General features: G+C 54.8%; 1 protein-coding gene across 2 annotated transcripts in view; it reads left to right on the top strand.

Moving 5' to 3' along the window:
• RBM19 (RNA binding motif protein 19) overlaps positions 1–26350 on the top strand; it is a 143354-nt gene extending 117004 nt beyond the window's left edge. The window contains exons 23-25 of one of the 2 annotated variants that reach the window (XM_032240672.1): positions 1802–1922; positions 23539–23651; positions 24328–26350. In XM_032240672.1, the coding sequence (XP_032096563.1) occupies positions 1802–1922; positions 23539–23636 (219 nt within the window). In that variant the 3' untranslated portion in view covers positions 23637–23651; positions 24328–26350. Of the gene's footprint in view, positions 1–1801; positions 1923–23538; positions 23652–24234 lie in introns of both variants that reach the window. The other variant, XM_032240664.1, reaches the window with a different exon arrangement.
• Positions 26351–26639: the final 289 nt, after the last annotated feature.

Genomic DNA, 26639 nt, shown 5'->3' with positions numbered 1-26639 from the left:
GCTAGGGATAGCTGGCATCCTTGGTTTGTAGACTCATCAGCCAGTGTCTGCCTCCACCCCACACCTCCCGTCCCCAGCATTCACCCTATGTCTCTGTCTTCACGTGGCCATCCAGTGACACCCGTCATTGGCTCAGGGCCAGCCATTTTCCCGTGTGACGTCATCTTGACTGATGACCTCTGCAACTACCATTTCCAAATAAGGTCACGTTCTGAAGTTCATGGGGTTAGGACCCAACCTGTCTCCTCTTGCGGGACGTGGTCCAACCGTAAGAGCCACGTTGTAGATCAGGAGCACAGTTGGATGGATTCCCATCCAGACCCTTCCGGTTACATGATGCCTCACGGCATCAAAGAAACAAGAGCAGCAAGCCCCCCCTCTGCTTGCACCCATTGGTGCTCTCTGCAACCCAGAGGCAGAGCAAAGCACCTCCTTAGCCACCGTTGCTCTCCACTGCCAGCGCTCGAGCACCTGGGGCCTAGTGCTCTTTAAACCATGCCTGCCCAAAAGCTCTCTGCGGAGAGAAAGCAACTGCAAATGTCATGTCTACAGTAACAAAACCGCAGCGAGAAGCAACGTGTATTGAGCAATCACAGTGACCCCGCACTGTTCTAGACACTGTGTGAACTCGTTTTTGTCCTGGAAACCCCTGAGATTGGCCTATGTGCACGTACCCATTGTGTAGATAAGGAAGCAGAGTCCAGGACAGTTTCTTTAGCTTGCCCAAGATCTTCAAGCTAAGACCTGCAGGGTCTGCCCTTCCTGGGCAGGGTGACCTCAGACTCCAGGCTTTTGGCTACTAAGCTCACAGCCTCCCTGTACCATGGGGGCATTTTGGATGAGCCCATCAAGTCAGAGAGGACGTCCCTGGGCAGTGCCGTTGAACTTGAGACCTAGCAGTGTTTAAGAGGGTACTGATCACTTCCATATGATTCCGTTCATATGAAATGTCCAGAATAGGCAAATCCAGAGACAGAAACCAGACAGGTAGTTGCCAGGGGCTGGAGGACTGCTAGCTAAGGGGTGTGGGGTTTCCTTTGAGGCTGATGAAAACCTTGTAAAATTGATATGGTGACATTTTGCACAGCTCCATGATAATACCAGAACCCACTGAATTGTCTTCTTCAGACAAGTGGTGTATGAAGTACACGGATTCTATCTCAGAATAGCTGTTAAAAAGTAGAAAGAGGGAACCAGGCAGCATGTGGGGGTCGGGAACAGCAAAGAGTGAGTGGGAACAGCCTGCGCCAGGACCCAGGCTGGGAGCAAAGGGCCGGGGGACCAGCGAGGAGGCAAAGGGCACTGGCAGCAGGGACAGAAGGGGCCCCTTCAAGAGCAATGTGTGGGACAGAGTTACCAGGGCAGTGAAGGAGAGCAGCACCAAGTGACACCCAGGTGACAAGCCTGTATGCTTGTCATCGGCGGCTGGCCAGGGCATGGCTTTCTCAAGTGGCTGCCATACAGACAGCCAGGTGGGAGGTGAGCCCACTAATGGGGTCGCCCTCCGCAGATCGGATGACACGCTGCAAATAGACGACTGCCTCGGCCCAGGCGCCAATTATGGCCCAGACGGTGGATATATTGACTGCTCAGCCACTTGCAGCTTTCTCCCTGGGAACGCAACCCACTAATTAAATAGATGCGCCCAACCGCTCCCCAAACCCTCGCTGGAGATCAGATGTCACGGGGCCAGAACCTGGGCTTGGGCATCTGTGCTGTGGGCAGGCAGCTGGCGGGCAGAGTGGAGTGTCTGGCACGCTGATCCAGCTGATGTGCAGTTTCGTTTCCTGTTCCTCTGCAGAGAGCCTTCAACGCCCTGTGTCACAGCACCCACTTGTATGGCCGGAGACTGGTGCTGGAGTGGGCCGATGCTGAGGTGACCCTGCAGGCCCTGCGGCAGAAGACGGCTGCACACTTTCACGGTAGGAGCCGGAAGGTCTTGTGGCTGATTCGAAGGTCTTGTGGCTGATTCATGGGCCCCTGGGGAACACAAGAGGTGGGTGGGGCTTCTGAGAGAACTGCTGTCCACCCAGCAGGCTGTGGCACAAGGGCTGCCAAGCACCTCCTGCTGGGCATCCCCTCTCAGTCCCGCAGACCTGCCTCCACCAGCCTGGGGCAGTCCCTGCCGGGAGCCTGGTGTGTGCAGAAGCATCCATGTTCTGTGTGCTCTCAGGGTGCAGTCGGGTTGGGTCACTGAGGGCCTTGGCAGCAAGAGACGGAGGTCAGAGTGTTTATCCGTTCCCTGCCTGCCAGGCTGCCAGGCCACAGCTCACGGCTGCTGGCCCTGTCCTCACAGTGCTCTGTGTCCAGATTCCAGCGTCCGAAGGGCAGGGATGCTCACGGCCTTCCTGGGGGGCCACACTCTTGCTGCTCGCTTTCTTCGGTGACCTCGTTGGAGGACCATCTACTTCCTGCTGGGGCCCTGATACCCGCAGGTCTCACTCACCTCTTACCCAGCTTGGTGGCATCATGTGGCCTCAGTGACAGTTCAGGTGGTGGCCAGAAAATACTGAGTGCCCGCTGTGCCCTCATGTACCCTCGTGGCAGTGGACAAGCAGGGCCCTAGGCTCAGGTCGAAGAGGCTGGGACACATTGCTCCTCAGGTGGACTAGAGAGGCCTCACTGCAGAGATGACACCTGTACCCAAGAAAGGGCCGCCCAAGCAGGAAGCCAGAGGCAGGGGAGACCCCGAGGTTGGAGCAAGCTCAGTGTGCATGAGAAACAGGGAGGCCGGCATGGTTGGAGCAGATGAGGTCGGCCCAGGAGGCTGTTGTGAGTCAGGTGAGGAGGGAGTGAGAGAGCCCTGAGAATCGCTCCGCCCTGGGTACGTGGAAGGCATGGCAGGTGCCCCTTGCTGTCCAGTATGCTCCCCCAAAACTTGGGATATCAAGGGGTGCTTGACCTTGAACCCCATCCCACCTCTCCGCCACCCGTCGCAGAAGTGCTTCCGCTACGGCCTGGGCCCGCAGCAAAAGGGCAGCTGCCGGCTTCCCACCTACTTTGGATCCTGCTTCCTTAGTGTGCGTCATCCAGCTAGGGAGCTTCTCTACCTTTTGCATGCCCGGAAAAGCCAGGCTCCGTCATGGGGGACAGTTCTGTCTGTGGTGCCACCTGAGGTGCTCTCAGGTCTTCCTGGCACGCCATCGCATTCCTCCCACCTCATTGTCGCCTGGGTCTCAGGTGCTTTGCTGGATGGAGCCGCCATTGTGCCTTCATCCATCCCCTTCCCTGTGGGGCAACCCAGGGCCAAGGATGTCACCTGGGCACAAAAGGAGGGTGTTAGCAGCCAGCATCCCCCAGCCCCACTCCTCTGTGTAGACATAGAACCTGGAGCCAGGAGTGCTTGCCCTCTATCCTGACCATACGGCTCTGTTGCTGCACCAGGCAGCACCTTGGGAACAGTTTATGGAGATGGGAGTCTTCCGGTGGGGCCGCCGGTCTTGCTTAGGGCGAAACGACTCTGCGAAGCAGCGTCTCAGCGATGCAGCAGGGCTGCATCCCCCACAGTGGGATCTCCAAAAAACAGCAGGGAAGCCCCCTGACTCTAGCCCAGCCTGCCACACCCTTAGAACATGGCCTCCTGCACACACCCATGATCTTCCCAGACTCCTCCTTCCTCCCACCACACCTCCTACAGAGTTCATTGTTCCCCAAACTCCAGGCAGGACTCTATGCCTTTGCACATGCTGTTCCCTCTGCTTAAAATGCCTTGCCCCTCACCTTTTTTTTTTTTTTTTTTTTTGACATGGAAAATGCCATCAAACCCAGATAGAATGATACCTCCTCCAGGAAGCCTTCCTGTTTCCCTCCCCCTCCACAGGTATCAGTAATTTCTCCATACTCTACACTTCTCTGTCACTGTGCTTTCTTGCCCTGTTGTAACTTACTTCTTTGTGGTTTGTTATCCTCTCTGGACCCGTGCCTCCCCCATGTGAGGGCTGTGTCGTTCTTATCTCTGTTAGTGATCAGTTCTTCCCTGGGTCCCATGCCCAGGACAGTATCTGGCACATGCCAGGTGCCCAGTCTCAGGGTGGGGAATATTTGAGCTGAGGCAAATGTGGAACCAGAGAAATGAAGGCTAAATACACAGTTGCAAGCTCACAACTCAATAAGGCCCCAAATCCTGATGTGCAGAAAAAGAGCCTGTCCTTATTGACAACCATTGACAGGACCAAATGCACCCGTGGGCAAATGTTTGTGTAAGGAACTCTCCCCAGAGCGGAGCGGAGGCGGGGCGACCATCTCCCTTGTCACCCCATCCCCCACCCCCAGGCCAGCCGAGGAGTGCGGGCTCAGCAGTTCTGCCCAGCCTTAGAGAGAAGCCCCCTTCAATAAATTGAGTTCCAAAGACAGCACCATTGCCTCGCCACAGTGGAAAGACTTGGCCGGCATCATTTCTGTGGAATTGGCTCTCCACAGCCGCTTACCGGCCAGGCCAAGCCCCAGACAGGGCAGACAGAATGGTAACAGTAACAAAGACAGTTCATTCGCCTGCATCTTCCCATTCACTCCCCAGCAGCCCTATGAGATAGGCATGATTAGCCCCATTTCACAGATGAGAGAACTGAGGCCTGCCAAGCACTGCAGTGATTTATGACAACTAGTGTTTATTAAGCACTCACTGTGCACCAGGGGCCATCCTCAGATGGGCATTGTCTCGGTCTCCGCAGTAACTGTAGCAGCTGCATGCAGTGCTGTGTCTGTGCAGCGAGGAAGTGGCAGAGCTCAGACTTGAACTCCAGACCGGCTCTAGAGCCTCCCACCCCACCCACCTGTTCCAACCATGTTATACTTACAAACGTCACTCAAGAAAGAGTCCTAGCTGGGCATGATGGCTCAGGCCTGTAATCCCAGTACTTTGGGAGGCCAAGGTGGGTGGATCACTGAGGTCAGGAATTTGAGACCGGCCTGGCCAACATGGCGAAACCCCGCCTCTACTAAAAATACAAAAAAAAAAAAAATTAGCTGAGCATGGTGACACACACCTGTAGTCCCAGCTACTTGGGAGGCTAAGGCAGGAGAATAACTTGAACCTGGGAGACAGAGATTGCACTGAACCAAGATGGCACCATTGCACTCCAGCCTGGGTGACAGGGCGAGACTCCATCTCAAAAAAAAAAAAAAAGAAAGAAAAAGAAAGGCCAGGCCCTTATTAAATCTGGGGTGTGTGAGTGTTTACTGACTACATGGCTTTGGCCCTTCTGACTCATCCAGACCATGAACCCAAGATCTGTCGGGTTCCTTCCAGAAATTGGGAGAATGAGTAACAAATCATAATGACAAACACTGCTGGCCCTTCAGAATTGACACAGCACGTGCTCATAAAAGGCCCTGTAATGTGCACGTTTCATCGTCTGCATAGCACAGATGTGGAAGCCAACATGCAGAGGTGAGATGAGGCCCCTGAGGACAGGCTTGAGTGTCAGAGCCAAGCCACGTGTTTCCACCCCTGAGTCCTTCTGAAAGAGCCCTGCCCTCCCAGGTTCTAGATGGGGACATCAGCTCTGGGGTCCCCAAGTGTGTCGAAGATGAGAACTAAGGGACCCTTCCCCAGTGCCACAGGAGATGGGCCGAGGCCCCAGGAGGGAACAGAATTCACATCATAGAAAGAGCCTGTCATGCAGTGGCAGCTGACAGGGGTGTAGGAAGTGCCAACGGAGCACAGGATGCTGGGGCGCCAGAGGGGAGCAGCGCCAGAGCTCTTACCTCCCCAGGGGCTGAAAGGGCAGCGGGAGGACGTGATATCCCTGGGGTTCAGTGAGGGCAGGAGCCTAGGAGCAGCTACCAGTGGGCACCGCAGCGTGGAGGGACAGCCGCTGCCAGAGGACAGCAGCACAGCAGGAAGGGGCTGGGATCAGACAGCTGCAGCTCTCTCTCCCGCCCATCAGACCATCCCACTTGTCAGCCACAGGCCCAGATTGTCCCTGTGACGCATTCAATAGGGTTCAGCCTTCCCAGGACAGAGCAGGACCGCGGATGGATGTGGCGGGACCAGAGAATGTCCAGCATGTATAGCGACCTGCGTACACGTCAAGGCATGTTGCCAGCGGTAGAGGTGGTGTTTTCCTGAGGGCAGGAGCAGCCCTGAGGAACAGTGCCTGGACCATCCACAGGGGTCAGGGCCGAGCACAGCGGAGTGTTAGATCTCTCTGCTGGCCTCACCTGTCTGGACCAGGAAGAGAAGGCAAGAATGTGGCCAGCAAGTTTGGAGCCAAAGAGTCTGAATTACTTATTGCATTTTTCAGCACTGTTTTCCAAAGAACAAAAGAATACACTCTGTAGAATACGGCAAGATGTAAGATGGGGATTTTTTTTTTAGCTCAGAATCCGTGGAATTTTGTCTTCCTGGGTCCCAGTATGGCTGGCCCCAGAGGGGCTGGGAACGCCTGGAAATTGTATTATACAGTTTGTGTCTATGTATGTGTCTGGCAAGAGGATCTTTTGTTTCCAACGGATTTTCTAGGAGGTCATGGGCCCCAAAAGATTTAGGAAGCCCTGGCTTAGGGAAAAGAGTGTCAGCAAGACCTGGGTTCTGCATCTGGCTGTGTGTCCCAGGGTGAGTGGCTGCGCCCTGTGGGCTTCTGTTTTCTCATGTGAAAGATACTGTTAACAAGGGTACTTGCTTCTGGAATTCATTTGACAGTGATCAGGAAAGTAGCAAAAGCCATAGTAACAGCTTTCCTTACTGGGGACCAGGAGCTCTTCTATATCCCTTGCAGTGCGGGGTCTCACATCATTCACATACCGCCCCTGTGAGTGAGACGCTGTTCATCTGCCCATTCTACAGATGAGGGAACTGAGGCATGCAGGGATGACGCACTTTGCCCAAGGTCACACAGGTAGCGCATGGTGAACTTGGACAGTGCTCAAGTTTACTTCTCTATCTATCTGTCCTCCCCTGGCGGTGCGACACTGGCTTGGGGAAATGGGGTGATGCCTGGAGCGTGTCCAGCACAGAGCAGGCGCGCTGGAGGGGTCAGTCTTTCTCACCCACCAAGACACCCATTGTCCGACTGATGTCTCTGAGACGCCGGAGGTGCCCGCAGCAGCCCCAAATGTTCAGAATAGGCCCGCTGGCCTCCTGCCCTCGTGGCCAGACCCTTCTCCCCACTTTGTGCCTTTTTCTCATGGAGAAAAATTACCAGCTTATTTGTGTCAAAATCCGCATTGTTCAGAGCTCCAGGGCTCTGGCAGACCCCAAGGGCAAGTGGTGTCCGTGCCCAGTTCCCTCCCCCAGCTCTGGCCTCGGCCCTGAACTCTGCCAGGAGGGCACTCAGATCCCAGGTGGAGGCTACTGAGCTGAGGCTGCAACAAAGGCCCTACAGAATGTGGGCCACTGAATGAAAGGCAGGCATCTTCACCATTCCTCAGGGCCTGACAGGAAGCATGCCGGTGACACCGTGGCCTGTGAGCCACACTCAGGGACAGTGGGAGGTGGCCAGAGCAGATAGAGTGGAGCTTTGGCACCAGCTGAAGCCCTTGATGTGGTCGGTGGCACCAGTGTGAATTACTCAGGAGTGCCCCTGCCCCTGGGCTCAGCTTCTTCGAAGCTCCCAGGACTGGCCTCATCTCCCCTGGGTCCCTGAGGCACCTAGGTCAGAGCAGAGAGTTCAGTTTGCAGTTCAAGCTAAATAATACCAATTATTATTACTGTAACTAGCAATCTTCATGTGTCAGACCTTACTCAGGGGGCAGGTGCTAGCTGCAGGCTTTCATGGGTATGAATCCTCAAAATCCTGGGAGGTAAATACAGGTCCTTAGATAACGTCGATTTGTCATAATTGATAAGAAAAAAAAAAGCTGCCCTCCCATCCAGGGCCACTGTCTGTGTGCAGTTTGTGTGTTCCCCCCGTGGAGTTTCAGTGTTCTCCCCGTGGAGTTTGTGTGTTCCCCCTGTGGAGTTTGTGTGTTCTCTCCATGGGGTTTGTGTGTTCTCCCCGTGGAGTTTGCGTGTTCTCCCCGTGGGGTTTGCGTGTTCTCCCCGTGGGGTTTGCGTGTTCTCCGCGTGGAGTTTGCGTGTTCTCCCCGTGGAGTTTGTGTGTTCACCCCGTGGAGTTTGTGTGTTCTCCACGTGTATTTTGTGTGTTCGTCCCGTGGGGTTTGTGTTCGCCCTGTGGGGTTTGTGTGTTCTCCCCGTGGGGTTTGTGTGTTCTCCCCATGGAGTTTGCGTGTTCTCCCCGTGGAGCTTGTGTGTTCTCCCCGTGGAGTTTGCGTGTTCTCCCCGTGGAGCTTGCGTGTTCTCCCCGTGGAGTTTGTGTGTTCCCCTGTGGAGTTTGCGTCTTCTCCCCGTGGAGCTTGCATGTTCTCCCCGTGGAGTTTGCATGTTCCCCCCTGGAGTTTCGTGTTCCCCCCGTGGAGTTTGCGTGTTCCCCCCGTGGAGCTTGCGTGTTCTCCCCGTGGAGTTTCATGTTCTCCCTGTGGAGTTTTGTGTTCTCTCCGTGGAGTTTCGTGTTCTCCCCATGTAGGTTTTGTCCAGGTCCTCTGGTTTCCTCCTGCATCCCAAAGCCATGCACACTAGGTGAATTGGCATGTCTCCGTGGCCCCAGAGTGGGGGAGTGCAGTTGTGTGTGTGATGGGTGCCCTGCCCAGGGCAGGTTCCCTACCAGTGTCCTGAGCTGCCAGGAGAGGCTCTGGCCACCTGCAGACCGGAACTGGAATCGTTGGGTAAATCATCATCTTCCTTATTTTTACTAATCTGTCTTAAATGTATGCTTAGCTCCCGTTGATTTCAGTGTTTAACATTTAGAGGTTTTGGTGTCTTTATTCAGAAGTTTGGTGATGTTTTTGTTGCTGGAAATCCACCTGGGAGTGTAGCTCTTGTTTGCATCCATTGTCCTGTGGTAACATTGATTTAGCTGTACATCTTTTCACTTGAGTTGCGATTTCCAAGAACCTGTGAACCTGTCAATTTACTGTGCTGTCATAGTCCTCTGTTTTAGAGACGAGAAAACAGGCACAGAGAGGGCAAGTAAGGGCACCCACCTGTTGACTACGGAGTCAGGTTTCAAACCTGTGTTTTCCACCATCCAGCTGACCTGAGTGGCTGCCCCTGCGTTTTACCCAAGCGCGTCCTCATACCCATTCTGTGACCTCAGGCAAGTCGCCCTGCCTCAGCTCTGTCATTGGTACGATGGGGCCACGGTGCTTATCTCATTAGTGAAATTGTGGGGCTCAAAGGAGGGGATGCCTATAAAGGAGATGGCACACAACTGGCACGTCACTTGCAGTCCACCAATACAATTGTCAGGGCATTACTGTCCTTGGAGTCACTCACTCTTCCTTTTGTGAGTTGCCAAGAACACTTCTGCTTTCCTTGCACTGCAGCCATTCTGGGCAAAGGACTGAGACACAGAGACAAGCCCTGGGGTTTCTAAGCCTGGGCAGCAGTGTGTGTGTGTGTGTGTGTGTGTGTGTGTGTGTGTGTGTGTGTAGTAAGTAGGAGAACAGGTATGCCTGGCAGATAAGCATTGCTTGGGATAGGATGTTTACATCTAGCCACAGATGCCACCTGTTCTCCCTTGTCTCCAGGACATAGCACAGATCCTGGCACCTAGTAGGAGCTTACTAGTGCCCAGGTGCCATGAGGAGGGGAAGGAGAACTCGTTGTGCTCCACACCCAGTCTCCAGCTCTCTGCTTATCCAGGTTCCTTATTGGCAGCCAAGAGAAGCTTGTTGTCAACTCCCCAGCACCTCCCCACCAAGCAGAAGCCTTCATTTTATCCATTGTCCCTGTATAATGGCAGGGCATTATATTTTTCCTTGCAAGTTGATGCTTGCAAAACACCTGTCAAATTGAACAGCGAAGCACAGGGCTTTGAAAGTCATTGTAAAAGTTGGCCTGAGTAGGTAAAGACCTTGACACCAGACAGATGCTTTCAAAAGGGAATAGCAAGACAGACGTTTTCCACCAAACCGCCCTCCCCATCTCCCCTGTCCTCTTCCTGCCCCTGCCGGCTGCCCCGTGCCTCCCTCCCTTCCTTGCCCACCAAGAATCAGATTTCTCATCTCCAGCGCATCTGCCCTGTGGTAGGTGAAGTGCTATTCTTCACTGCCTTGCATGTGGGAGTTTGAAAAGAGAGAGCAAGGAGGGAAGAAAGAGGAAAGTCCACCGCTGGCTGTGTCCTTTTCTTCCCGAACGTGTTACAAACCAGCAGGGTCACGGCATCGAGAAGCTTTCAGGGTCACGGCAGGCCACGGTACCTGCGAGCGCAACCGAGAGAATATAATGGTATGGAAGAAATCTGTGCACAGAACCCTCTGTTTTACAGCACTCACAGGCAGGGAGGCCGGGCAAACAGGCTTTTATTTGGCCAGGAGCGTGGCTCTGCTTCCCCGTGTTGTCTTATTCCAGCTGGGGAGGACTGATGGGCTGTGGTTAGCATCTCTCCCTTTCACCTCTGGAGCTGGAAGCGTAGACATGACCAGCATGGTGAGTGGCTGGCAGCGGCACCTTCCCCCGCCTGCCCAAGCCAGGCTGGGCTGGGGCGGGGGATCTATGAGCAGAGCGCCCAGAAAAGCGCTCTTCTGGCACAGGCGGGTGGCTGTCCCCATTGATCGCTGGCCTCTAGCACACAGTCACCCTCCAAGACTCACAGGGGGCAGGGAAGGAGCCTGCTTGCTAGAGCCCTGGTCCCAGCAGCCCCCACTGACCCCAGCCCCCACTGCCTCCCAGCCAGAGTGTCAGAGATGCAACTTTCCCCTACACCCCTTCTTCTCGTGATTCCCTCTTCACGCCCCTCCCCTCGTCCTCCTCGAATGCCACAGCCTGCCATGAGGTGTTCACGTGTGCAGTTAAGATCCTTCTCCATGTGACACTTTATCCTTTGGGGGGCTACAAGGCCCTTTGCCTGGGCCCTGCATCTAGCACAGAGAAGAGGCGCTCAGTGACCATTTGTGGGATGGAAAAATGAACACAAATAAGAACCTAATCATCAGGATGATGATTAGAATTTAATTGAGCATCTAATAGGTACTGGGCACTGTGCGAGCGTTAACTCGGTTCATCCTCACAGCCACCCCACAAAGAAAGAAGCCGGGGCTCAGAAAAGCTTGCTGATGTGCACAGGCCCCATGCTTACCCAGGTGTGCAGTCGGCACTGGAACCCTGTGTGGTCTGAAGCCAGATATTCCTGGCCATGTGCCTCGACGCACCGCTGGTCTGAAAAAGCAATTATGTAAGTTCTGATAAAGATCAAGTCAGGTGAAAAGGAAAGAAAGAGGGCAAGAGTGTGTTGTCACAGACTGACCGTGTGCAGAGAGTAATGCCAAGTGGTTTTACATAACTCAGTCTTGTTTCAGCCTCACTAAGAACAGTGTTGCTCCCATTTTACTGAGGCACAGCCAAGACCCAGAGCAGCGTAGTGCCCGGCCTGAAGGCGCACAGGTCTGCACACTGCACAACTGTGGCTAACAGTTCCTGGCTGTTCCATCACACCCTGTATCCCAACACCCTCAATCGAGATTGCCCTCTGTTTATTGGATCTGGGCCCCAATCCAGGTACAGCAGCAGTTGGAAACCGCAGCCTACAGTTTGTTTTTATAAATAAAGTTTTATTGGGACGTAGGCACGCCCATTTGTTCATATACTGTCCAGGGCTACTTTCTCCCACTGCAAGGACAAAGTTGAGTGTTTGTGACGGAGACCCTATGGCCCACCAAGCCTAAAGGATTTGCTTTCTGGCCCATCACGGAAACAGCTTGCAGCCCCTGGACCTTGTGAAATGACTGCCCTTATTTATTCAAAAGCCAGGGGTGGCTAATTACTCCCACAGTGACCCCTCCCTTTCTCAGAGCATATAACCCTAGAGGCATCAAACTGCACCCCCAAGGCAACTAGAGTCCTCTGCTTAGATCTCCAGCTTCCCCGATAGGAGGCTCCATTCATTCATTCATTCATTCACTCAACAGTTCTTCACTGATTACCTAATTATCCAGCTGTGCTCTAGGCACTGAGGGTAAAGCCATATACAAAAGAGAAAGTCCTCCCTCGGAGCTGTTAACTTGAGTGAGAGAGACAGATGATTGCCCACCTCCCCCACCCCACCAAAAAAACTAAATAGCAACAAAGTTCTGATGATACCAAGTCCTGGTGGAAATTAGAAAGAGTAACATAAGGCGGGATGCAGTGGCTCACACCTGTAATCCCAGTGGTTTGAGAGGCCGAGGCAGAAGGATCAGTTGAGCCCAGGAGTTTGAAACCAGCCTGAGCCACATGGCAAGACCCATCTCTACAAAAAATTTTAAGATTCACCAGGCATGGTGGCGCATACCTGTAGTCCCAGCTGCTCGGGAGGCTGAGGAGGGATTATCGCTTGAGCCCAGGCAGTCAAGGCTGCAGCGAGCCGTGATTGCGCCACCACACTCCAGCTTGGGCAACAGAGCAAGACTCTGTCTCCTTAAAAAATGGAAGAAAGAAAAGAGAAGAAAGGATGGTATAATCAACTCTTCAGGGCCAGAGAGGGAAAGGAGAGATTCCAGATGTGGTGGTTGGGAAGTCTTTCTGCTGAGTCAGTGTTTCTGTGTGATTCAAAGGGACTAACCAGCCAAAGATCTGGGGGAAACATCCCAGGTAGCAGAAGCCGCAGGTGCTCGGGTCCCTGGGCAGCCTGTGTTCAGAGCAGGCAGAGGAGCCAGCGGGGCTTCCTCCTGGGGCCTTGTCTGACCTGGCAGGAAGCCCAGCTTATGTTCAAGGTGCAGTGGGAAACTCCAGGAAGATTTGAGGAGAAGAGTCTCAAGACCCAATTCACACTGTCAGACTTCATCCCCTGCATTGTCGAGGGGCAAGGATGGAGGTCAGGGGTCCCATCCAGGCCAGCAAGGGCCAGGGAGCAGAGGCTGTGGGGGTGGGGAAGCAGGGGGCTTGGGTATATTTGGTGAGGATAGAGCCAGCCAGGCGTGCTTCTGGAAGGGAGGAGAAAAATCAAAACTAGTACATAGGTTTTTGCTCTAAACCACTCACAGGATGTTGGTGCTGCATGCTACATGCGAGTGGAGGCCCAGGAAGCGGGAAAGAACAGGTGGCTGGGCGGGGGTGTTCAGAACGGCTTGGATTTCAGACACTATTAGGACTCCCCTCGATGTCAGGCAGATAGATATATGAGTTGGGAGCTCAGGGGCGAAGTCTGGGCTGAGATATAAATTTGGAAGTCATCCGCAGACAGATGATATTTAAAGCCTGCAAGAGTTCACCCCCTCCCCGCTTCCGTAACTTAATCACTCACAGGACCACACATTTTCAAAAGACTGGAGACCAAGAGAGCCCGTTATCCCCGTGTCAAATAGGCCTCCTTGATCTTGCCGATGAAAACATAATCATCAGGCTTTAAAACTCACAGTCGGCAAAGTTCAAGCGAGAATGTGAAGTCACAGAATTTATTATTCAAAATATCCCTTGGTCGTGGTTCCTTCCATCCACCTGGAGACAGAGGTTTTCTGAAAGCTTCCCATTTCCATTCCTTTGCCTGGGTCCTTGTTTTCTCCTGAAGACTTGCCTGTGGCAGCCCTTCCTCCGGAAGTATTGAAGGCCTAAGTAGGAGGCGGGCAAAGAGGGAGACTGTCCCGATTGCCACAGAGGGTCCTGATGGGAAAGGCCGAGACTGCGTGGGGCCCAGGGATGTGCAGGTGTTTTATCCCTGACCTCACTGAAATGATCACTTTTTGGCCGGGCGAGGTGGCTCACACCTGTAATCCCAGCACTTTGGGAAGCTGAGGTGGGTGGATCACTTGAGCCCAGGAGTTTGAGACCAGCGTGGCCAACATGGTGAAACCCTGCCTCTACTAAAAATACAAAAATTAGCCAGGCGTCGTGGTGCGCGCCTGTAATCCCAGCTACTCAGGAGGCTGAGGCAGGAGAATCACTTGAACCCAGGAGACAGAAAGTTGCAGTGAGCTGAGATCACGCCACTGTACCCCAACCTGGGCAACTGAGAGAGACTCGGTCTCAAAAAAAAAGAAAAGAAATGAAATGATCACTTTCTGTGTTCGGGGTGGTGAGTTTGGTCTATCTCTGGCTCCTGGTCACGCTGGCAAGCAGTTCCAGGAGAGGTTGAGATTGGCCAGGAGACCCACTCTTTCTCACACCCCTGGCTACCGCAGCTGCTGGAGGCCAAATCCAGAGGAGGAAAATCAAGGAGAGGGAATTGCTTTGGTCAAGGCAGTTCTCAAGTGTGCACCCAAGTGGTGCACATGCCTGGCTGTGTAGGGAGCCCCGATCAGAGAGTTGGGGACCCTAGAGGCCAGCTGGAGCAGGTATCACCGGGTCACCCCACACACACACGCTCCCCACACCTGAGTCTCGCTGGGCGGTGTTTTGGAAATAATTCCAAGTGCTTCGGCAATATCCCGCACACTCTCTTCCCCTTCCCCAGGGAGCGGCTGTCCGTGCAGGGAAGGTACTTGCTCCCAATCCAGCTAAATTGTTATTGACTTGTGTTCTCTGCGTTCTGCAAACATTTCACTCAGCCGTCGCCAGCGAGGCCAGGAATCCCTGCTAGGGCTAACGGGGAAGCCAGCTGTGCTGGGCCATTTCTCGTGCTCTTCCTCATCGATCACGGAATTAAACTGACAGAAGGAGAATTTCAGAGCGACTTGGGAGGGGCAGGGGCTGGTCTGGGATTGGACAATGGTTTGGGGACTTGGGGACCAGAGTGCTAGAAATGGGGGCAGGAGGAAGGTGGGTTTCCCTCCAGGGTTGTAGCTGGTGGTAGGGGGTGGCCAGTTTTATTTCTGTACTGTAGGCTGGCCCAGCCGGGGGAAACCTAAGGAAAACACACAGACAAGGTTTTTCATACAGCTGCATGACCACCAGTGAAACTAGTGTTTGGTAGACAGAGAAGAGAGAGAGAAAAGAGCAGAGACCGCACTGGCAAGCTGCCGGCTGAAATTAGATCTTTATTTTGCCTGCCACATATGAAAACAACGGTTTTGAATGAATCATCACTATTTTGCTATTGAAAGGTTTGACCTGAAAATCAAGATGCTGACCTCTTTTGGAAAATCAGGTTTGGCCAGCCTGGTTCCACGTTCCCACAGGGCGCCAGGCCCAAGGAATGGCTGCAGGTTTATACAAAGGCTGGGCTTCCCAGCAGCCTCCGTGCATAGCCGTCCCTGCAGTCTCCCACACCCCCTGGACTGTGAGATGCCATCTTATTCCTACCTGGACCCTCGGGCCTTTGCACCTACCCATCCTGGTGCAGACATCACTACACCTTGGCCCTGTGCGATGTTACCAGCTGCTCCCTTTCAGCCTCTGCTTTCCAACCGAGGGCCTACGCCAAGGGAAGAGAGATCAGTAGCTAATGTGGACCAAGCCCTAGCACCCGGAAGTCCTCCAGGCCTGAGGCAGAGGAGTCGGGGACACCTTCCCACCTTTCCTGGTCCTTTTTCCCTTTTCCCTCTGCAGTGAGCTACCTTCACCAGGACGCTCCCCTTGCTTCCCAGCCCTCACAGGTCTCCCAGCATCTGCAACTAACACAAACACGTGGGACCAAAGCCAGAAGCCCCCAGGCATAGCCCACGCCCACAGCCTAGCTCAGGATAAATCCGCAGGAATCCGGGCTGCAGTACCTTTGCCAGCCCCTGTGCATGGGGCTGTGCGTGGCCTGTCGTGGAATTCTGCACATACGCAGGACACTCGGAGCACAAAGCTTGGTCGCTCCACCCACCCCCCCCCAGTCTCTGGCCACTCAGGGAACCGGAGTCCTCAGCACCAAGATTAATAACAGCAGTCGTTATAGCAGTCAGATTATCCCATGCCCACCCCAGGCCATTTGCATCAGAACCTCTGGAGGGAAGATCCAGGCATCAGTAGTTCCTTGCTGATGCTGTCAGACAGCTAGGTTGAGAACCAATGGCCTTTGAAAAGGAAATCGCTGCTACCCGGCCCGGATCTGTTCACCCTTTTCCTGTCGAGACCCCGCTTCCTAGGGAGGCTGGGCTGGTGTCCCCCACTGCAGGCCAGGCTGTGCTGTGCTGTGCCAGCAGGGCTGGAGCCAGCCCTGTTGCAGCTCAAGGTCCTGCTTGGAGAATGCGGCCACTTGACTCTTGAGAGCCCTAGTGTGGCTGCTTCCTCCTCTGAAAAGTGGGACAATGATGTCACCCAGCTGGTGGAATTTCCAGAAGTCCAAAGCCAGCAGGTGCCTGAGGAGTGGTCCCTGCCGCTCGCCCCTCAGCCTTATCTTGGGCAGCTGGATTCCCTCTTTGCTGGGCACTGCCTGTCCTCTGGGGTGGCCTCGCAGGACCCTTTGATTGATAGCTTTCGTGTTTGCCTGGCGCCTCACTGTGCCAGGCCCTGGGCTAAGTGTGCTCATGCTTTATCTTATCAGATCCCCTGCGGTGGGTGCTACTACTGTGTCCTGTCTACAGAAGAGCAAGTTTGGTACCTCAGAGAAGGCTGGGACCACCAAGGGACGGTACTCAGGTCCCACCTCGTCCTGACCACCCTGAGCCCCAGTGTGGCCCCTGTGGCTGGTGGGTTAGTTTATCCTGTGGAGTTTTGTTCACCACTGTATCCCCCACATTATTCATGGCACATAGAGTATGTTTGGTGGTGCTTGCTATGAGTGACTGAAGGCAGGAGCCCGTAGGGTCCCCATAAGATCAGCAGAGCAAGCACCATCCCCGTTTAACAGGTGAGAGCACTGAGGTGTGGAGCTTAGCAGCTCCTGGGAGTCCCATAGTGGCAAAGGCCGGTCTGCGGCCCAGGCTTCTGCCCACCAGCTCTGAGCAAGGACTCTCTCAGATCACACCTAGTTCTTAGAAGGACTGGCTATGTTTTAAAAAGGCACAACTGGCTGGACATGGTGCCTCACGGTTTTAGGAGGCCGAGCCCAGTGGATTGCTTGAGCTTATGAGTTCAAGACCAGCCTGGCCAACATGGTAAAACCTCATCTCTACTAAAAATACAAAAATTTGTTGGGCATGGTGGTGCACACCTGTAATCCCAGCTACTCAGGAGGCTGAGGCATGAGAATTGCTTGAACCCAGAAAGCAGAGGTTGTAGTGAGCCGAGATTGCTCCAGTGCACTCCAGCGTGGGCGACAGGGTGTGATTCTATTTAAAAAAAAAAAAAAAAAAAAAAAGGCACAACCTTAAAACAGCCTTCTGTATCAGTAAAGGGCCATTGGCTTGGTCTTAGGAGCCAGTCCAATCTCCTGAAGAGTACCCTTTATTCTGCGTGTACCTAATGTGTGCCTGCTGTACACAGAGTGCTGAGATGCAGACCCATTGGGGTATCCGAGGGCTCTGTCCACGGGGGCAGCGAGAGCTGAAGCCAGGGAGGGCAGGGAGAGACCCAGGCAGAGGCACCAGCAGCTGAGAATGGGGGTCTGGCTTGGCCAGCCTTCCAGAGCAGGCAGCCTCCCAAGCCAGGCCAGCCCTCAGGTACCCAGCCCCCCCGCAGTACCCACACCATGGCACCCTCGTAGGGTGGGAGCTACAGGTGGCCAGTGTCCCCCAGTGGTCCAGGACTGCACATCCTGAGTCTGAAGATTGTAGTGCTTCATTCTGACCTGGAATCCCACCCTCCATGCTCTGCCTCAACCTCCTTCCTCCCCTCACCCTCCTGTGCCCCTGCCCCCTGCCCTTCACCCCGGCCTTTTGGAGTCAGTTCTGGCTCCGGCTTAGCAGAGTTTATGGAAGCCTTGCCTATCCTCTATCTCAGGAAGTAGCAACTCAGGAGCCTCCAGAAACAGGTAGAAAAGCTCCCGTAAGTGAGGCCTCCTGTCTCCAGGGGCAGCTAGTGCACGGCCTTGTCAGTTACCTGTAGGCGGGGAGGGGAGAGGTCTGCCACATTCGCGGGTTAGCCATTCCAGTTTCATGCAGATTCTCATGTAGCATATCCCTGTTTTTAAACATTAGTCACTGATTATCTTTATTCATGGCAAATCGTGTCAGCAAATACAGACGCTCTTCCGTGGGTCCATAGTGGGAGGCCCTGCTCCATCCCATTGGTCGATTTTTTTTTTTTTTTTTTTTTTTTTTTTTTTGGAGACAGTCTCATTCTGTTGCCCAGACTGGAGTGCAATGGCGTGATCTAGGCTCACTCCTCCGCCTTCCAGATTCAAACAATTTTTGCTTCAGCCTCCTGAGTAGCTGGGATTACAGGTGCCCACCACCACACCTGACTAATTTTTGTATTTTTCATGAGACAGGGTTTCACCATGTTGGCCAGGCTAGTCTCGAATCCCTTACTCAGGTGATCTACCCGCCTTGGCCTTCTGAAGTGCTGGGATTACAGGCATGAGCCAACATGCCACGCCCCCACTGGTCACCTCTTGATGTTTGAACAGCCAGCAGGTACCTGGGTGGTGATCCAGGAATATGGGGGAAGGGAAGGGAGCCAGTCCAGGGGGCCGGAATGAGCAGATCCCGCTGTGGCCAGCTGACACCCAAGCCCACTGTGGCTTCCTGAGAGCCATGTGGCACACACCTCAGGACTGTCCCCCAGGACACAAAGAACGTGAGCTGTATATCCATAGCTCCCATTTACCCCTCTCACTGCTGGTGGGTTGCTCTGGGGGACTTTAATGCCTGTCATTTCCAGCCTGCCACACGCTGGGGCCATGTATCCCCCTGTGGCCAGAGAACACCTTGGCAGTGGAGATGGGGCACTGACCATGGCTGCTGCATTTGTCCTCATGTTATAGAGGAGGGGAGCGGCCCACCCTCGTGCTCTTACTTACAGATTCCATCCACAGCAGTAAGAATGACCAACCTGTATTGACAGCTGGCTGTGTGCTAGGCACTGTTGTGAAGGCCTTATATACTTATATTCACTCTTAATAGTCTTACGCACCTTAGGCATGTAAATTTTTCATCACCATTCAGTAACTGCAGAAACAGAGAGGAGTCCAGAGAGGTGAAGCAACTTACCTGAGGTTTCCCAGCCAGGAGCAGCAGGGTTTGATCCTGACAGCTCACCCACCCAGCACCGGGCATCCAGCACCCTTCACCCTGCACCTCAGGCCTCTCCGCTCAGAATCCAGCCCTGGGCTTCCTAGCCCAGCGCTTTTCCCGTCCCTGAGCTGTTCACACCTGCCTCTTCCCAGGGCTCCTTTCAGAACTCGCTTCTCCCCTCATCAGCCACGCTGTTCTCCCCCGGCTCCCCTCGCCTCGCCGTCTGCCTCCGGAACAAAACCCCACGAAGCACTTTCTCTTGTCCTCCCGACAGCCCCCCGCCCCCGCCCGTGCCTTTCTCCCTGCCTGTCTGTGCCTTCCACGCAGGGCCGACAGCGCCAGCCAGGGAAGGGAGAGACACAGGCTGGCATTCTGTCAAGGAATTAATTGAAAAATAAAATCATTAGGTGGGAACTCCAGAAATGCAAAAATGGTGGTTGGAGGTTGGGGGGGGAGGGGGGCAGGACTGGGGGGTTGTCGGGGGACGGCTGAGCTTTTTGTCAAGTTAATTTCTCGGGTATTGATGTTTGGTGACATTCACTTGTTGTTTATCTTCGGGTGCAGCTGTAATACTGAAAGAAAATGCACAGCTTGTTTTGTTTATTTATTTTACACCTTTCTCCGGTTCTGCATTATGTTTGTTTGGTGAAAACCCACTGAGGCTTTTGATGTCAGGGAAGTGGGATTTCAGCAGCTGTTCCCTGCAAACAGGGTGCTCCTCAAGGAAGCAGGGCCAGCGGGGGGTGCGGGGTGTCATTGGCTGGGAACTCGGGGCCTGACGTGTCCTCCAGGGGGGCAGCTGGGGGCCCAGCCTGAACCCTGGCAGATATGCCAGGCCCAGGAGCACAATCGTGGCTCCTGAGTAGAGTGGGCCCCTGGGCACTGCAGGCCCTATCTGTGAAATTGATCATCTTCGTAGCCACCCAGTGAGATGGCCCCTATTTCTATCCCCACTGTGTCAACCGAAAGCCGAGGCCCAGAGAGCTGAAGTGACTGTCCCACGGTCACTTGGCCAGTCAGTTGCTGAGCTAGAACCTTGGATCATGTGACTTCTGTAGCCAGGGAGTCAGCGAGCACCAGTGTACCGTCTGCGTCCCTTGCCCCATAGCCAATGTACGAACCGAGAAGGTGGGACTCCCACTTCCCTTGGCCTTGATGAACCACATCATCTCATTCCTTGACCTGTCAACTATGTACTGATCATGTATCATAAGCCAGCCTCCCTGCAAGAGCCCCCGCCCTGTGAGAGCTCACTGCCCCAGTGGCCAAGAGAGACATGAAATTAACACCTTTCATATCAGTAACAGTAACGCAGGCGTTGGTCTCAGCACCATTGACTGAGCCCTAACCGGGGGCCAGGCGTTTCCTTTTTTACTCATTTCAGCCTCACCACAACCCCTAGTATACCCATTTTACAGGTTAGAAATTGAGACACAACTATCTGGTTCTTTCTCCATCTCCCCCGCCAGACCAGAAGGCCGTAGGTGGGGCCGAGCCAGTCTTGTTCCCAGCGTGCCTGGCCCAGAGCGGGTGCCACAGGAGTCTCTGGCATGTGAGGGGGTGAGAGCGTGAATGAAGGCCCTGGACAACCGCTCCTGGTCGTGTCTCTGCTGCTGTTTGTCCTTCGGCAGCCAACACTCCTAGACCCTCAATTTCCCCTGTCATTCACTCCCTCAGTCTCTCAGCACACACTTATTGAGCATCTGCTATGTGCCAGGCACAGGTTTGGGCATTGGGAATGGAACAGTGGACAAAACAGACAGACACCCCCGCCCTCCTAGAGCTGACGTTCCACCCAGGGAGACAGATAGTAAGGTGGAAACATGAAATGGTGAGATGGCACTCTGGGGGACTTGGGATTTTAAATCAGGAGGGACGCTTCACTGGAAAGCTAAGGCCCCTGAGTGGCTCCGTGGGAAGAGCATTCCAGACCAAGGGAACAAAAGATGTGAGGCCCTGAGGTGGGAGTGCTAGAGGCCAGGAGCCAGGAAGGGGCTCGTGTGCCTGAAGCAGAGTGGGAGCGAAGCAGAGGCGTGGTGGGGCCTGCTCGGTGGCCCTGGCAGCTGACAGCAAGAGCTTTCCCCAGGTGAGATGGTGCCCATGGAGGCCTGAGCAAAGGGGCGGCATGCTGTGATGGAGGATTTGACAAGCTCCTCCTGGCTGCTGTTGGAGACTAGGCTCCTGGGAGGGAGGCAGAGGAAGCCAGAGGCGATGGTGGCGGGGCCGGGGGATGCAGGAGCTCGGGGAAGAAGCGCCCAGTCCGGGTCAGCCTTAAAGGTTGAGCCGACACAATTGATGGAGCCAGAACTTGCCCCCGAGCCAGCCCTCCGAGTTGTCAGGATATGGGAGAGAACAAAAAAATCCCAGGAAGAAGGCAGCCACTAGGCCAACCACTGCTGGCCACCCCTTAGACCCCAAGCCAGGCCTGGCCTAGGAAGGCAGGGACCCCCGCCCCAGGAGTGAGCTGCCACCCTCAACCCATGTTAGCAGATGGGAGGGGCACCAGCAATCGCCTGCAGGCCCTGTTTTGTTGCATTTCTATTTTCCAGCTCCTATTACCTGCCCACAAATTCAATTTCCAGAGGCCATTGTGCACCTCCAGGGCTGGCGATTATAAGGAAACTGACAGCGTCTAGGAGGGCATGAGGAAGGAGAGGAAGCTGTGTCTGAGCCCTAGGCCGCCACCCCACCACCCCAGCCCACCCTGTCCCCCTCTGCCTTTTCATGATTACCAATGATGGGTACAGCCGCCAGGCCTGAGACTCCCAGGAGGCAGGCAGGCGGGCACCTCCCGCACTTTCCACACCCTCGCCGTGGGGCAGGCTCTGCCATCTCTTTCACCCTTGCTCCAGTCACTCACTCCCCTTTCTGGGATATTTCACAAGCACTTGTTAGGTGCCAGGCAGTGTGCTAAGGCCAGGGACACAGTGAGCGGGACAACATCCCACACAAAGAAAGGCCTGCAGCAGCGTGAGTACTAAAAAGTGTCAGGGGGTGGGGTGGCATCGGAGCTCAGGGAGATCTGGGTGCTGCTGGTGCAAAGGTCTCAAGCAGGGGCAGGTGGGCCTGCTTCAGTGACACCTCCAGAGGACTTGAGGCTTTCTTAGGGAGTGCTGGATCTGATGCACGTGTTTTAGAGGGATCCTTGGTGTGAGGAGGGTCTCTAGTGAGGGGTGAGGGGTGTTTGGATCAGGAATGCAGCCGTGGAGATGATGAGAAACGGGGGCAGTGTTTGAATTGATTTGGGAGGGATGAGATTGAAGAAACAGGCTCAGAGAGATGAAGTCACTCGCCGAGGACCACGCAGAGGTGAACCAAGGCTTCATCTCTGGGCCAGGCACTGTGCTGGCCCTGGGAGGTAGTAGAAAAGGCAAAGCTGCTGCTGTGAGTTCCAGGGAGCTCCCAGCCTGCGGAGAGATGGAGGTAAAGGACCTCAGGGTGATTTATTGGCAGAGGTGTTTGAGCCATGGAAAGCGAGAGATTTGGACAGCTTCTTTACACTGCCTCTGTACAAATCAAGCCTTACTGCGAGTTAGGCTGCCCACTGATGGGTGGTTAGACTAGCAGAGGGACTGACGGAGGAAGCCAGCCTGGATCCCAGCCTCCCCCAGCCTCGCTTCTTTCCCAGAGGGCCAAAGGGCCCCACGTGTCCTCTCCTGCCACCATTGATCTCCTTGGAGTTCTCTGGCCAGCACCAAAGACTTCCATGAAAAGCAGAAAGACTGGGCTTTGGTGTAACTGGGGTTCGAATCCTAGCTCCACCACTTCCTAACTGGGTGACCGCAGACCTGCCTGTCTGTGCCTCAGTTCCCTTGCCAGCAAGAGGTGGTTTACCACCTGCCTGTGGGGTTACTGACAGGAGTGGAGCCGTGCTCGCGATGGTGCCTAATTGGGAGTTGCTTGCGGGGCTGAGCCCACTGCGCCGTTTCCTACCTCCGTGCTTTCTTCATGACCCTGAGTCTCCTCTCCTCACAGAAAATGTCGCATTCTTCAGAGCCCGAGTCAAATCGTCCTCCACTTCAAAGCCACCTCTAATTGTCATTTCTTTCCGTGCCCCCTCTGGAATCCTTGAGCACCTGCTGTATGCCAGCCACACACTACACCATTAGCCTGACCTCCAAGAAAACAGAAGCAGCTTCCACTCGTTTCCCCAGCCCACAGCCTGGCTCAGCCTCTCTGGAGGGTTTCAGCTTCCTCTAAGCCAAGCTCTGACCTGCTGGGAGGAAGCAGCACAGGAGACCCCCTCCCTCTTTTTCTCGAGGGAATCCTTTCTCCTGCGGGTGGAAGATGGGGAGGGTATGGCCAGGGAAGCAGGAGAGTTTCTGGGGGTTCAAGGGAGGTAGCCCCACCGTGGTGATGCAGAGACTAACCCTGGTGTTTCTCTCTCCTCCTCATCTCCCCCTTTGATTCTCTCCTGTGCTCGTCTTTCCTTATTCTCCCGCCTTCTCTCCCCTCCCTCTGTATCTTCTCTCCCTCCCCTCTCTCCCCACTTCCCTCTCTCGCATCCTCTGGCTTCTCCTGTCTCCCCGCCCTGGTGCTCGGCTCATACCTCCCTCTCCCTCCTTCCTCTGTCATTTCTCCCTTCCTGCCTCACAACCCTCTCGGCTGTTCTTTTCTCCTCTCTTGCCATCTGGGCTCCCACAGAGCCCCCGAAGAAAAAGCGGTCTGTGGTGTTGGACGAGATCCTGGAGCAGCTGGAAGGCAGCGACAGCGACAGCGAGGAGCAGACCCTTCAGCTGTGAGCTGGCGCCGAGAGGGTGCGTGGCCCCGGGCCCTGGGGACAGGCGCTCCAGCTTCTGCACTCCCACCATGTGGGGGGAGCGGGGCGGGGCGGGGAGCAGCAGGCGGCCCCGCCCTGCACTGGTCCAAGGTCGGAGGGGACAGGGAATGAGGAAGGCCTAGGCCACTGCCCGGCGGCCCAGGGCTCCCAGGCTTCACTGGTGACGCATTCTAGCAGACACTGACTGCGCACCTGCTCTGTAATGGGCACAGAAGAATGCAAGGGAGCAGGGCAGGGTGCAGCCGTGTTAGGATGAGACGCTTGGGGACAGCTACACAGGGAGCTGCACAGCTACACGGGGAGCGAGGACCCTTGCTCCCCCGTCCCACCCCAGGAGAGTAAGGGGACGAGGGCCAGCTATCTGGCATCAGGCTGCCTGGACGTGAAACTCCATGTCCAAGCTCAAGCTGGGAGACCCCAGCCCAGTTTCCTACCTCCTGGGGCCAGCGTTCCCATTGCTAGCTAGTTCTTACCTTATACAGTTTGAGAGAGAAATCGACACAATAATGCATGAAGAGTGCCAGGCATGGTGCTGAGCCCTGCTCCTCCTCCCTGTCCAGGGCTGCTGAGCTAGAATTCCCACCTACATCTTTCTAAGGGACTGTTCACGGCTTGAGACCTGGCCTCTGTCCTGCCCACCCTTGTCACTTGGGACCACAAGCCCTGGTTCTGTCACCCAGGGAAGCCTCCCAGCGGCTCACGAAGCATCAAGCTCCAAGCCCAGATGCCAAGCTCTCCTGCTGAGCCGAATGATGTCACTCCTGGCAGCCACGTTCTGCTCATGGGCCTGGAGCCCTGTGAAATGCATCGAGGTCCTCTCCACAGGCCAACAGCATCCCCAGGCCTCTCTCAGGCGCCTGTGGGCACATTTCCTCCAGCCTGAGACGCAGCCTCCTGCCTGGAAGGGCCTGTGCCAGCAGCAGCCAGAGGGCAAGCTGGAGAGGACAGAGCAAGAACTGCGGTGCATCTCACCTTGGGCTGAATCCAGGCATCACCATTGCCCAAGGTGTAACCTCAGACTAATGATAGCCTGTCTGAGCCTCCGTTTTTCTCTCTAGGAAATGGGGGTGATAATTGTGCCTACCTCAGATAGATGGTGCCAGAATTAAGTGAGTCAAGCCGAGTAAAGCCCAGAGAAGATTCTCATCAGCGCTTTTGTTTGCTTCATTTAGAATCACTGGGTGGGGCTCTAAGTGAGAGTTCGGGTATCGTCAGACTTTGTGCATAAAACATGGTCTGTGCATGTTGGTGGGGATGAGGTTCCAGTTTTCATCCAGTTTTCAGAGTGGCCCAGAGCCCAGGCAAGTCCACATGGAACTGGCAGCCTGCAAGACCAAGCTGCACCTCATGTCCTCTAGAGCAGACACCCCCTTAGCCATCCGAGCTCATCCCTGAGAATTCATGGAAACAGAAAACACAGAATGGCTTGTCCCCAACCCTTTAAGTTTTTTAGGGACAGGACGCGGTGGCACAATTATAGCTCACTGCAGCCTCACGTGATCCTCCCATGTTGACCTCCCAAAGCGCTGGGATTACAGATGTGAGCCATCACGCCCAGCCACATTCTCCAGCTTTTAGACTGGGGTGGCTCACAGAGTCGTATTGACTCTGGATGTGGGGGCTGAGCAGTGAGGTCGTTGTTAAACCACACCCAGGCCGACCCTCAGGTGACCAGGCTCCTAAGTTGCCATGGGTCTTGTAGAATGAAAGGGCTGGAGACCGACCTCGTGCCTTCCCACTGCTCGTCCTGTTTGGCGGCACGTGGCTTCTTCTGGCTGAACCTTCTGGTCTCTACAATTTGTACTCACGTTTCCACACCTCCGGAGCCAGCAAGGATGGCCAGCTGGTCACCAGAAATAAGGTGTAGACCCACGGGCCTGGTGCAGAGGCAGGCATCTTTTGGCACCAACTTAACTGGCCAGGAGGATGCTTCTAGAACCTCCCCCAGAGCAGGATTCAGCCCCGTCCAGGGCTTGGTGCGGGATGAACAAGCGTGGGCTCTGCATTGGGGCCTGCCTGGGCTCCGTAAAGGTTCACCACTCTCCCGAGCACACACGGTGGAGTGATGGGAATCAGGGCTGTCCGGTCCTTCTTGCGTAGCTGCCTTCCCTGTGGCCAAAAGAAAAAGCCGGCAAGCGGGGAAGGTTTGGGAACTGCAGGAGAATGAAAGGTGGCAAGAGGAGGGAGAGCTTCCAGCCTCTTGCCAGGCCTGGTCCAGAATTGGCGATGGGGAGTCAGGCAGGCGGGAGACCATGTACCGAGTCTGGCCCTGGCGGCCCTGTCTGGAAGGGGCAGGTCTGTAAGCACACGGGAGTACTGGAGGCCACTCCCACGGAGGTCTCTGGGTGCCCCTTCATGCCGCGCCCACCAGACTGCACCCTCATCTCCTCTCTTCCGGCTCAACCAATGTGGCCTGACTGATCCATGAGCTGGATCGTGTCAATCTGCAGCTTCAAACCCTTGAGGCCTCCCCGACACGTGGCAAGTCAAGTCCCGGCAGCCTCCTACCCTGGGGCCCTGGCCCTGGCTCTTCCCTCTGTCCGGATGCCCTTCCCCTAGTCTTCCTGTGTGGCTCCTTTTTATTTTCCTTTGATCTCTTAGTTTAAATCAAGCTTGTCCAACCCAAGCTTGAGCTTTGAATAAGCCCAATACAGAATTTGTAAACTTCCTTAAAACATGGTTTTTTTTTTTGCAATTTTTTTTTCTTTTTTAAGTTCATCAGCTATAACTAGTGTTAGTGTATTTTATGTGTGGCCCAAGACAATTCTCCCAATGTGGCCCAGGGAAGCCAAAAGTTTGGCTGCCCCCGGCTTAACTTCTGCTTCTTCTCCCCTGATCAGTTCACTGCAGTAGCCGCACCCAGCTCCTGTCCGCACCCAGCTCCTCCCGGCACCCAGCTCCTCCCCGCACCCAGCTCCTGTCCGCACCCAGCTCCTGTCCGCACCCAGCTCCTGTCCGCACCCAG

Source organism: Sapajus apella, unplaced genomic scaffold, assembly GCF_009761245.1.
Source record: "Sapajus apella isolate SASKATOON/1434 unplaced genomic scaffold, GSC_monkey_1.0 scaffold2, whole genome shotgun sequence".
Classification (NCBI taxonomy): Eukaryota; Metazoa; Chordata; class Mammalia; order Primates; family Cebidae; genus Sapajus; species Sapajus apella.
This window is presented reverse-complemented; position numbering and strand designations above follow the sequence as displayed.